At 37.8% G+C, this 12,138-nt stretch overlaps 2 protein-coding genes across 6 annotated transcripts in view; one reads left to right on the top strand and one right to left on the bottom strand.

The window, feature by feature from the left end:
- The window catches only part of LOC117543452, a 20,263-nt gene extending 17,148 nt beyond the window's left edge, over positions 1-3,115 (top strand). For all 3 annotated transcript variants that reach the window (XM_034211758.1, XM_034211756.1, XM_034211757.1), the window contains one exon: positions 2,906-3,115. In XM_034211758.1, coding sequence (XP_034067649.1) covers positions 2,906-2,964 — 59 coding nt within the window. In that variant the 3' untranslated portion in view covers positions 2,965-3,115. The remainder of the gene's footprint in view (positions 1-2,905) is intronic.
- Positions 3,116-12,138, bottom strand: fam114a1 (family with sequence similarity 114 member A1). 3 transcript variants are annotated; one of them, XM_034211752.1, is made up of 13 exons: positions 12,040-12,138; positions 10,086-10,457; positions 9,553-9,637; positions 9,222-9,448; positions 8,624-8,758; positions 8,312-8,464; positions 8,056-8,236; positions 7,143-7,228; positions 5,929-6,162; positions 5,626-5,765; positions 5,352-5,424; positions 5,055-5,108; positions 3,116-4,640 (listed from the first exon to the last, which is right to left on the bottom strand). In XM_034211752.1, exons 2-13 carry the CDS (start codon positions 10,449-10,451, stop codon positions 4,515-4,517), a joined length of 1,860 nt encoding a protein of 619 aa, XP_034067643.1. In that variant the 5' UTR covers positions 10,452-10,457; positions 12,040-12,138; the 3' UTR covers positions 3,116-4,514. The 3 variants fall into 3 exon arrangements, with proteins under 3 accessions (XP_034067643.1, XP_034067646.1, XP_034067645.1); XM_034211755.1 differs by having other exon boundaries at positions 8,140-8,236; XM_034211754.1 differs by lacking the exon at positions 12,040-12,138 and adding an exon at positions 11,893-12,028.

The raw sequence follows: 12,138 nt of genomic DNA, 5'->3' as shown, positions 1-12,138 counted from the left end.
ATTTATTTGAGTTTCTTTGCAGATTCTGATTAATTATGTGAAATATAAACAACCCTTAAATCAGACTTTAGTTACACCTGAGTAAAATTCAGGTAAGGTGATTGTCAAGTGCCAACAATCAGGAGAGATATTTGATAGTTGGTGCTTGAGAAGACTAAACATGTATCTGCAATTGACATGAATGGAAACGAGTAATAAAGTATATTCATTACTCGTTATTCTCTACTAGTTAATTAAAGACTGTATATTATGGCTATTTTGCACATCCCTTTCAAGATTTTCAAAGGTTTATTGACATATCATATACACAACTACGGTGTAGTTATGCAATGAATGAAACACTTGGGTCGCAGGTTCCTCAACAAGACATCTATCAATATGTGTGTACCTCCACCATCAAACTGTCATATTCTGCACATTTCTTATTCTATCTACATACATAAGAGTATAATTCATATGTATAATATCAGTTAAAAATAAGTGCTTCAACATAGTTAACATTGCAGGAAAGCAATATATTAGACGTTAAGTACTTTGTCAGGCTTAATATTTATCTGTAGATAGATACCCCCAAAGTTTTTTTCTTATTTAAAAGAAGACCTTAATCTGTTATTTAATGTTTAAATAAAGGTTAATTCGTTTTTCTGTTTTGCACCTCCTCCTATTAATATCTTTGTACATCCTGCACTAAACTGTTTTATTGTAGAGATCACTTATAGTATCTTCTTGATTTTTTACATTCTATATTTATACTATCCCCTTATGAAAGTATGTACTCTTAATATTTTTTTAATCAAATATAACAATAATTCAATAACGTGCTTTAACCACTAGGAGGTGCACACAAGGTACACACAGCCATAATAACTTTGTATTATAAATGTAGGACACTTATGTTTTCGTACAACATCTGAAGATGTGTAGTTTTATGCATGCTTTCACATTATTTTACAGTATATTGCTATACTATTTCAGACTCAGTATTTACATTCTTATATTCAAAGAAAATCAGTAATATCTTTAAAAACTACAGTCCTTTTATATCAGCTGTGCACCGTTATGGTGTAAATATAACCTATCTGTGAATTAGATCAAATGTAAAAGTCAGCCGAATTAGTGTTGATACTGCAAGGAGACGTATTGTGTGAAGATGTTGTTTAATTGTTGAATATATTCATGATCCACGTCAAGTATTCAGTTTCGGCGGCATTTTCTCAGTTTTTCCAAAGGTCTTCTCATCAGGGCTCTATAAATAAAGAACTACGGCAGATCTGTAATATACAATGCAGCCGAACCGTGTATTACAATGCCGTTATGTGATGACTTTCAAAGAGAAAAGCAAGAGCGCTCGGAATTAAGTATTATTTTAAATAATTATACGATTTCAAATAAAAGCAATAACTGTGGCTTGATATTGAGTAAGAACATGTTTTTATGAACCACACAGCTTCCGGTCTTCCTCGACCCGACCGGAGAAAAAGATGTGCTGCAGGCAGTAGAAATACATTGCTTTTAAAATCGTGCTGTGCAACACGAAAAAAAGGGGCAAATCGTGTTGGTGAACACGAAATGCCGTGAGACTGGGTTGGTCACAGAGTGGGCTCGCCGGGTGGTGCAGTGATTAATTAAGCTAGATGCATTTGCTTTAACAATGCCGATACTTTTTAAAAATCCATTTGGAATAAAAATCACATAAAACATTTATACAAACTTGATAACTTTAACCGATAATAGTGTCAAATTCTGATTGGGTTTGGTTGATTGACTCCTGCCTAAACTTGAAAATGGCCTGTTCACTCCAAAAGGACACACGGGACAACTCACATCTTGACTCTTTTCTTTTTATTTGAGATCATGTATTGTTCTTTTAGCTTCATGGAGCTTAATTTAGCTTCCATGTCCATCATTTACATTTTAGGTTGAAAACCATTAAAAAACACAAAACACACTTTCATTAACTTAGAACAATTTAGGCAAATAAAACATTTAAATGAAAAACATGCCAAAATTAAACATGCGCTTTAATTTCTGCTCTATGGTTTTAAATGTAAATCAAGTGACAATTTAACATTTCATGTCAAAAGTAAATTCATCTCAACAAAGTAAATTAATTCCAGTTTCTTATATTTTAGATTAATAATTTGTAAGACTAACTAGAAATAATTATTCAATTCAATGTTCTTCATCAAACTTATCTTAAAACCAGATAAATATATTTAGAAATATTACCAGCAGTGTCTTTGGGTGAATCCTTGAGTCAATCCTCTCCTCTCTGCCCCTCAGGGGCCATTTCTCAATCGCGAGTACACATGCTGCAGAGCAACTATTTCAAGTATACTACGTCAGAGTGGCACATAATGCTGGGCATTTAGATTTAACCATGGATGTATAATGTATAATAAGAACATTTAAACAGTCCTTCGGCGCCACTCGATGACGTAGTATACTTGAAATAGTTGTTCTGCAGCAGTTTTACTTGCGATTGAGAAACGAACACAGTTAAGTGTTTCTGTCTTTTGTCCTCTGCTGAGAGTGTGCATCTCCAGGTGCTTTGCATCAGGCTGGCTCTTCTTTGAGGCACGTTAGGCTCCCTGTCACCACCTGCTGGACTGGAGCCAGATTTAGAATTTGCCCTTCACTGGTGCCCTTCACCATTTTTATCAGTTATTATCTTTATTTTAATATTGACTTTTGTCTCGACAATAGGGGCTCCTGAACTTGCACCATTTGTATTGTCTTTCTTAATTTGATTGATGTCTTGTGTATATTTATATTGAAAATGATTATACTTCAACTAACTACTGTAGCCTACATCAAATATACCTCATTTAGGGAGTTCAGGTCATCCACTCTGACTCTTTATCCTGTTATCTAACACTCATCTTTCTTTTTTGTTTATCTTTAGCAAATCTTCATCATCGCAACCATCCCTTCATGTCTTCATTATCAGAGGAGCAGACCTGATGACAGAGGAGCAGCCAGAAGAGCTTATTCTCAATAAGCCTTTGCAACGTTGCTCTTTTTGGCCTTTTGTGTGTTGGACAAAAATTAAAAAGGACAGCTTTAATTACCAGCCACCTTAATGGTAACAATAAAAACATCTGAGACACATGAATATGAAGTTAAACATTTATTTTTGACAGTCTAATGGCATTATTATTAGAAGGGAATCACAATATATTAGTAAACTCTCCAAACTTAAATAAATGACTTTTCATTTCACATTACAAATAATTTTGTATTCTAAGGCAGAAGCATCGCTGTTGCGCAGCCTAATCTCATCTGGATGAAGCTGAAAGAGTTAAAACATTACGACAGTCATTTCTTTCGTGCCTGCAATGCATCTCTAAAAAGGGAAGTAGCAGAAAAGGAGAAATGGCTTGAAGCTAAGAGCCAATTTAACACTGGATATTAAAGAACAGATGTGCCGTGAGCACCTTGGAATGGCTGCTAAAACTTTACATTTGAAGTAAAAGGGGGAAAATAATCATTTTGAAACTGTTTGAGATGTTTACCTCCTGGGAGCCAGAAGTGTGGACAAGGAGGACAAGATTAATTCAAATGTTTTGGCTAATGTCTTCTTCAAGATGTTCAGATTTGGACCAAGCAGTAGTCATGTTGTGTAATTTAGTTATTAAGATAAGGGTAAACATTTGAGTGACATTTGTTTCTTTCTTTCCAAGAGTCAGATGAGGAGTGGTTTCGAACCTCTCAGCTAACTCTCAAGAGGCAAGAAAGCTAATAAACAAAAATCCCCAATAAATCGAAACTCAAACAATTTGTACTATATAACTATTACTAAATATAGCAGCATAACAAAACATAATTAGAGATTAATTCATTTACATTACATCTTTAGTATAACAATAAGGTATAGAAAATAAGGCAGGAGAACTTAATATTTTCTCATTTAAAGTATGAAGCACAGATCTGTGTCAAATCAAACCGAATAAGAGTGGTACTTCATCATTTAACATACACAAAACAAATAAAGAGACAAGCTAAATGTGTTGTGTATAATCACTAATACTGGCATTTAGCCTCCAACCAGATTCAAAGAACATTTCAGCCAAACAGACATGTCACTAGTGTAAGTCAATGGTCTTTATATTGAAATCACAAAGAACCATAAGGAGTGCAAAGAAAGCTTAAATTAACGTAGAGTCCCTTCATACAGTCCGTTTTTTTTGGTTCAGTTTTTGGAGACGACACAAACATGTTTTTTCAGATTGAGTTGTAGCTTTGCTTGAATAAGCTCTGAACAAGTCAGTTAGTGTCCTCAAAGAAAAATATATGCTGAGTCAAAATAATGTCAAACATGGGTAATTTTTACAAGTGTCTATTTTGTTAAACTGTTATCTTCAAAATGATATTACGTATGTGTAAACCATCTTTGGCCTTTAGCGATGGCATGGGATCTGAAATAATCTATTCTCTATACTTTCTGTACAACAATAGATACATTAAGGCGAGCAGGTGAGCATTTGGCGAGTATGTGTGTGTGTGTGTGTCTGTTAGTGCTGTGTCTGCGCTGATGGTTCTGAATTGGAGCAACATTGCTGGCTCTGGATGTGGGAGATCTGCAGAACGGGCAGCAGCAGCTGCAATGCATTCTCAATGTAGTTGGTACTGTTGGAGCCCTGCAGACAGGAAATCCATGAACACCATAAACATCATTAACTACATCATCATCAGAAATTCAATGATTTGTGATCATTGATGAACAAGTGGTTTAGGGTATAGTTTAAAGCTATATTTAAAATATACAGAGCATTTTTTTTTTTTTAGAAATAGTAAGGATAGGTATTTGAGGTTGAAATTATAAAACATAATTTACTTTGAGCACCATTAATATATTGAACACCTTGTGAATTTATTTAAACAGATCTTTATCCTTTGAAGGTTAGCTCACCTCATTCCCTATTAACACATTAAACATGATCAATTACCAGACATTTACAGCAGTCATCTTCACGCTGAGCTTACCACAGCATTCATTGAATTCATTGTCAATTATATTCAAGATCATCTAAGGTCAAAGGACTGCATCTCACCTCTAAAAGCACATCGTTTACCAGCGGATTCAACTCCTCTGCTTTCCTTTGGCCCTGCGACAGAGAGACGAGAGACAGGAAGCAGAAGGAGGATGACACTTAGTTTACTGGTTGTACATTTTCATAACAATCATGAATCATAAAGAACTACAAAGATTAAACAATGTGTAGGTTGTGGCCCTTTCTAAAGATCTTTTTAAAAGAAAAAAAACATTTATGCTGTATTTGTGGTTTGTTTATCTACTTCTGCTTATGACATTTTGGAGAAAAACAAACCTAACTATGCCTTTCACCTACCCCAACAAGAAGCAGCGTATCAGAGAACTTCTTGGCCAAACACTTCACCTCCTTACACATGGCACATGTCAACCTGGAATACAAATGAAGATTTTAGAAAATTACACAACACACACACACACACACACACACACACACACACACACACACACACACACACACACACACACACACACACACACACACACACACACACACACACACACACACACACACACACACACACACACACACACACACACACACACACACACACACACACACACACACACACCTGGTGAGGATGTGGGCCTGGTCTCTGGCTGGTTTCTCCAGGTCCTGGCCGTGGAGGATGAGCTCTGCCACCTTGTGGAGCTGCTCGATACTGCGAGCCGTCACTTCTGCAAGACTGCTGACTGATGACAGGTAGACAGCCTGCAGGGGGAGCAGGAGGAGAAAAGCACACAAACACATATACAAAGAATAACTGAATCAAATCAAATCTGTCCGTGACAGCAGGTGAAAAAGAAAGGTGACAGAATAGAGTATAATGTCTGTAATGTTGCTGTTTAGAGTCACACTGTTGAGTTCACCTCACCTCTACACATCTGGGGTCATTCTCTTTCTCCTTCTTTTCCTCCTCTCCTCCCTCCACCTCCTCCCCCTCGCTCTTCTTCTCCACATGCTCTTCTCCGTCTTTCTTCTCCTCCTCTTCGTTTTCTCCAGGTAAGGCCTCTCCTGCTGGCTGGTCCTGTGGCGTTTCCCTGTCAACCGTCTCCGTAGAGACAGGCTGTTCCACCTCGCTCACCCAATCCTGGGCCCTCATTCGAGCCTGCAGATGCATAATTAGAGAGATCTCAGTCCTGATATATGCTAATGAGATGTGTATATACGATGATATGCTAATGTGGGTTCTATATATGTGAATTTGAATATGCAGAAGGACTTCAAAAGGTGATCATTTCTAGGTCTAAGACTGCAGCAGGAGAGAGTGGATGTTAATATTAGTATGTATGTGTGTCCAAATATCTAGTACAATTGGAAGGGAAATTAGGCCATTCTCTCTGAAGAGATTTATTCAGAGTGCAGTTTAGATTTAAATTAAAGTTGAAAGTAAGTTAATTAAGGGGGTTTATTGAAAATGATTTTCTCTGATAGACTTTAAGTGTTTTGATACTACGTTTGTTACATTTCCCAGAATGCTTCTTTAATTGACAGAATAGAGCTTTAAAAAATATACTGTGAGAACATAACATTAAAAGAGGTTTAATGGGAAATCTAACCTTTCAGGATAGAGCATAGGACAAAAACTGCAGAAACCACCAGTGAATATTGAGGCCAGAATCATTGAGCCCTTAACTGTGTTTATTTGTTTAGGATAAAGGTTGTTTGAAAAAGATGAACTGAACATAAAGAGTTAATTTCTGCTTGATGTAGAACAAGTAACAATTAAGATAATATCAACACAATTAGGTTCATATTTAAATCATTTCGTTTTGAAAAGTTTTTTCATTAGTTTTTTGTGGTTGCCATGTTTAAGATTGTGTGTTTATTTTGTGAATTGGGTTGTTGGTCGTTATATGTGTAAATATTGATAAAAATCACATTTAAAATAATCTTAAAAAACGAGGATGAATTGTAGATGCATCAACTTCAAGGCCAGTATGCAAAAGGGGAACGATGACAGCGAGTCTTTAAATGTACTTATGAGAATGTGAATAATTAAAGGTTAAAATGTTAAGGAATGAATGAAAGAATGAATGGATATTCATTCATCCAAAGTGTGTGTGTGTCAGCTCAAGCATTTCTCACCTTGTTGAGTTTGTCTGGCGTTGCAGCTACATGAAGTTCAAACAGCAGCTCAGTGAGGACGCTCAAAAACTCCTCTCCGTCGGCCGCTGGCATAAATACAAAATCACACACAATCACACACATCACATCAGTGTACTTCACACTGCATATGTTAAACTAATAGACGCATGAACTGTAGAATGAGAGCAGATTCAAAGCCACATGCAGTGTTTCCCCCCATGCTAAGAGCATAACGATAAACATTTTGTCTGCCTTCAGCTAAACAGCTCAATCAACATTTGGTGCACTTATGATTCATGGTTTTGTACTAAATAAATTACAACTCTTATATATCAGTACAATCAGCTCTAAAAGTGTAAGGCACACACATGCAGATTCAATGTCTTCATCTGATGTGGGTTTTGTTTTGAATTGGCGATGTGTTAGAAACGTGTCAGTGGCCCCTGAACACCAACACTGGATCAGGCTCCCTGTTAGACCCTGAGGGACACGGTCTGCTTTGAGCTCTGCTGTGACATCGCCTGAGGGCCCCTCTCGGACAAGTGGCATCTCATGCCATCCCCTTGACAGTAAATCCAACTTTTGCAGAACATATTACTTAACGAGAGAAACAGTAGTAGATGAAGAACAAAATGCCTCCAGTTGCCATAATGTTGAAATATTTGTCCAGGATTTTGCAAATAGGAAAACTAGTTTGTGTCTGTTGACACTGACAGACACAACGTTATGTCACAATCTGACGCTGACATGTTTTAGTTACTTTAAGTATGTGTCATATCAATTCTGTTCCTGACCCATGTCCCTCTGACAGATTTAAAAGGTGAAATTAAATTATGGCCAGCAGATCCAGGGTCAGTGCTCAGGGTCCGCCTCTACCTCCAGCAGGTCCCTGCGGCTGGTTTGGGCCACTCACATAGGGGGGTTGAACAGTGTAATTGGGAACTTAGAACACCGTTATCCTTCATCTCTCCTCCTTCTTCTTCCTGTTCTTCCTCACCTTCCTCTCGCTTGATGAAGATATTCTTAATGACGATCAGCTCCTTCTTTACCTCGTCCTGCTCCTCTTCCACCAGGGAGGAGAGGAAGGCTTGGACCTAGGAGCAGATATGGAGTGTATGACTTGATAAAAAGACTGTATCTTAAAAGCACTCCTCACACTGGTGCCTTACCTTGGCCTCGCTCTCATTGGACAGGATCTCCAGGGCCTCGAGATGTGACAAGCCCTGGTAGTCGTCAAACAGAATACCATAGTGAGCTGTGGGCACACTGATTGGCTGGTTGCCCAGGCGGGCCCGTTCTTTCTCTTTGGCTTCCTTTAACATCTAAAAAAATCACAGGGAGACCTTCATATAACAGCAGACAAAATGTGGATTCAAACTGAATATCACCAAACCAAAATCCATGTTTTACTCCATTATTTATCTCTTAAAAGGAAACATATTGAGTGTCTGTATGTGAGCTCTGAGAGTATGTCTACATGCCTGACTCAGTGACACCGTCTTCTGCATCAGGGTCTTAGTCTTTTTGAAACCCGGGTCACTCTCAGCAAGAACAGTCATGGTCTTCTTTCCAATGAACTCCAAAGCATCCAAACCTCCACTGATCACTGACTTACCCTAAAGAGACAAGAGATACACAGAGAGAAACAGGAAATTGAAAAAGATAGAAATACAAATATTTAAGCATAATGAAAGTGATACAAAGTCCACAGTTTTACTTGAACTGAAATGATCAGATACTGAGATAGTGACGCGAAAAAAACTTTTTGTAATACGATAGACTATAATAGAAAAAGTTTAAATTATATATTAAGATTATACACTAAATACTTTTTTGTGGACTATTTGTTTTCTGCAATCTTCTTTTGTGTCCATCTTTTCTTTTATGTTCAGCTTAGTTATGAACCCATTCATAGTTAGGGCAGAAGAAATCCGAAAAAGGATGGCAGATATCTTTGTGAGTCAAAACTCTGACTTGCATTAACTAACGTATTTTTTAATTTAGCAGATTTGAATCAGAAATCACTGGCAGGTAATTGTTTACATGATTGTGTGTGAATGTGTGTGTGTGTTCACTCACTGTGTTCTGCATAGCGTGTGTGATGCTAGAGAAGACGCCCCTGCCAGGAGATGCAGCACTAACAGGAGACTCAGCAGAGACGGACAGCTCAGGATCTCCACCTTCTCCTCCATCGGTCTTTTGTTCCTCCACTGCTTCCTCCTCTTCTCGCGCCTCCTCTCCTACTGAGGTCTTGTGGAGGCGCAGAGCTTCTCCTGCCTTGGTTTTAACCGAGGTCAGGCTCTGACCTGAACACAGACACATGAGGTAAAGACTCAGGAAATCAAAATAGTTTGTAAAGTTGTAAGGACAAGAAAGAAGAAGAATGAGGAAATAGGAGCAGAGGACGTACCCACTGAAGAGGTGGCACTGTTAATAAGAGATTTTCCCCATGAACTCCAAACTCCCCAACCTTTTTCTGTCTCCTGCAGTGAGCTCTACAGATATAAACACATACAGATAAATAGCTGGAAAACTTTGAGATATACAGTATATATTTATTTTACTATTTTTTGTACATTGTCATCAGCTTTTCGCTTGAAATTCTAATATGTCCTGCCCAACACAAGGGCACAATTCTAGTTTAAGGTATACTTAAAAAAAAAAAAAGGTGCATGACAAAACCAAGTAACAAATGAAAATGTCCTCGTCACACATACTGTACCTGGACATTTCTCTGGTCAATTTATTTATATACAACTAATGACACACTTGCATATATGCAAGCCTGTTTCAAAGGTTTGTTTTTACCTTTGTCTAGTTAATATCCCTGTTTGTACTATGTCACTCTGGCAATAAAAACAGGTTTGGCCTTAAAAACAGAGTATAGAAAATGTTATATTTTGCACTTTATGACAAGAAACCAATGAAATGATTGCAACAAACCTCCACATCCTCCTTTACAGCCTCTGCGTCTGGCTCCAGACTCACTGGTTGGTCACACAAGATCACCTGACCCTCAGCGGCGGGTTCTGGTTGGTCACATATGATCACCTGACCCTCAGCAGCAGGCCCTGGTTGTTCGGTCGGACCCTCTGAAGGGTTAGCCTCGGTGGTCATGTCCTCTGTGGTCGTCTCCTCAGTGGTGGACCGCGGGAGATTAAAACTCTCAGGAATCAGAGGAAGCTGTAGAGAGGCTGGAGGCGATGCAAAGGCTGCTGGGACATCCTGACAGGATCCAGGGTCGGGGTGAAGGGGCTCAGTGGGGGGAGAGCTGATGTCAGCAAAGGGGTCAGTATCAGCCTGGGACATGGTGATCTGGAAGAGAAGAGATTAATTTTAGTGGTTTTAGTTAAGAAAATGCAGATATGTACTCCTTTATAAATCTATGTTTCCTATGTTACACATTTTAAATAATACAACACATACCTGCATTACAACAAAAATAGCATTAATTAAAGCTGACAAGGTTAGTCTAATATCGGTATATACTGGCTGTAGGGACTTATGACTACAGACAACCTAACGTTATTTTATAAAGACATTGCCTGCATTTTCACAACACAATTTCAATTGTTGATGCAACGAATAATCTTGTTTGTTGTTAATTACCAATTAAACAAACAGACACACTTCAGATCATATTGGAGAAAGTAGAAGCTGAATACTGTTTGATTTAAAAGATACATTGATAATCAAAATAGTGAATATTCATCTTATCATAAGTAACTAGGTTCATTAGCACAACGTTCAAATGCTTAGGACAAGCAAATGACATGAATTCAATAAGGCTGTATTTGAGGTACTGGGAGAGGACAGAGATATTTTAGACTCACTTCCACTGTGAAGGTTCAGAATAAAGTCCAAACTTCTCCTTATTTCAACAACATCACCAAGGTAGAAATCACTGCAAATAATTGCCAAGTACTGGTTTGGGCATCTGTCAATTTAGTATAATCTGTAGTAGATAATGTGCTTTTAGTGTTTTATCCACTCGAGCACCGCAGAGGGTTAAGAAGTTTTCCATCGAATACATTCACAGAATAATTAAATATCTAATGTTTGATGATTGAATAAAAACCTAAATATCATAAAGGATGAGCTGCTGTTATACATTTCATACCTGATGCATGCTATGTGAAAGGCACATTTTTAGTAGTATAGAAAACTGAAAGGCAGTGATTAAGGATTGCTTCATGATTTAACACTACTGGTGTTAGCCTGCTGTATCTGCATCCACATGATAACTGTCATCCCTGTCATCATGGTTTTTAAACACTGCGAAGTTTGTCTTGAGTTAAATGTCATTTAACACTGTCATCGTTCACAAACTACATGTAATGGACAAAATAGTAAACAAAATAGTAAACAAACCAGTTGACATTATCAATATACAGCAATCCATTAAAACAGACAACAGTTTGCAGAATACGGCCCTTTAAGTATAAAATGACAACATGTTTCCATTACTCTGGAGTAAAAATAATTTATCCAGAAACTTTCGAAATCATTTTTAGAGTTATAATTGTAGCCCATAACTATAAACTGAGAATTACAAAAACAGTCATTCAATATTGCCATCAATATGTCGACGCATCTTCTGCTTCTCTTAACACTTATTAAACACATTAGTAAACAACGTTGACATACAGAGCAATGTCAAGCAGACATTTAACAAAGACCACTGTTCAGATGGAAAGTATGACAATAAGACTATTATTCGCATGTTAATGATCTTATTTACAAGTTCTACCTTTTTAACAAGTTAAACAATGTATCAAAACTTAAACGCCCGTGTTGTTGCCCATTAGTGTCAGTCGGCTGCTGCAGTTAGAGAAAGTAGAAAAGTTATAAAGCTCAAAGACAGTTTTGTTTTTGTGAAAGTGACAGTGCAGCTCACCCGGTTGCGTGGTGCCAGCAGGCTGCGGCTCTTCTTCCGCCCCGCCACGTCGGCAGGCTGGTACGTGACCACTGCTCCGAAGACTATGGTCACACAAGA

Source organism: Gymnodraco acuticeps, unplaced genomic scaffold, assembly GCF_902827175.1.
Source record: "Gymnodraco acuticeps unplaced genomic scaffold, fGymAcu1.1, whole genome shotgun sequence".
Classification (NCBI taxonomy): Eukaryota; Metazoa; Chordata; class Actinopteri; order Perciformes; family Bathydraconidae; genus Gymnodraco; species Gymnodraco acuticeps.
This window is presented reverse-complemented; position numbering and strand designations above follow the sequence as displayed.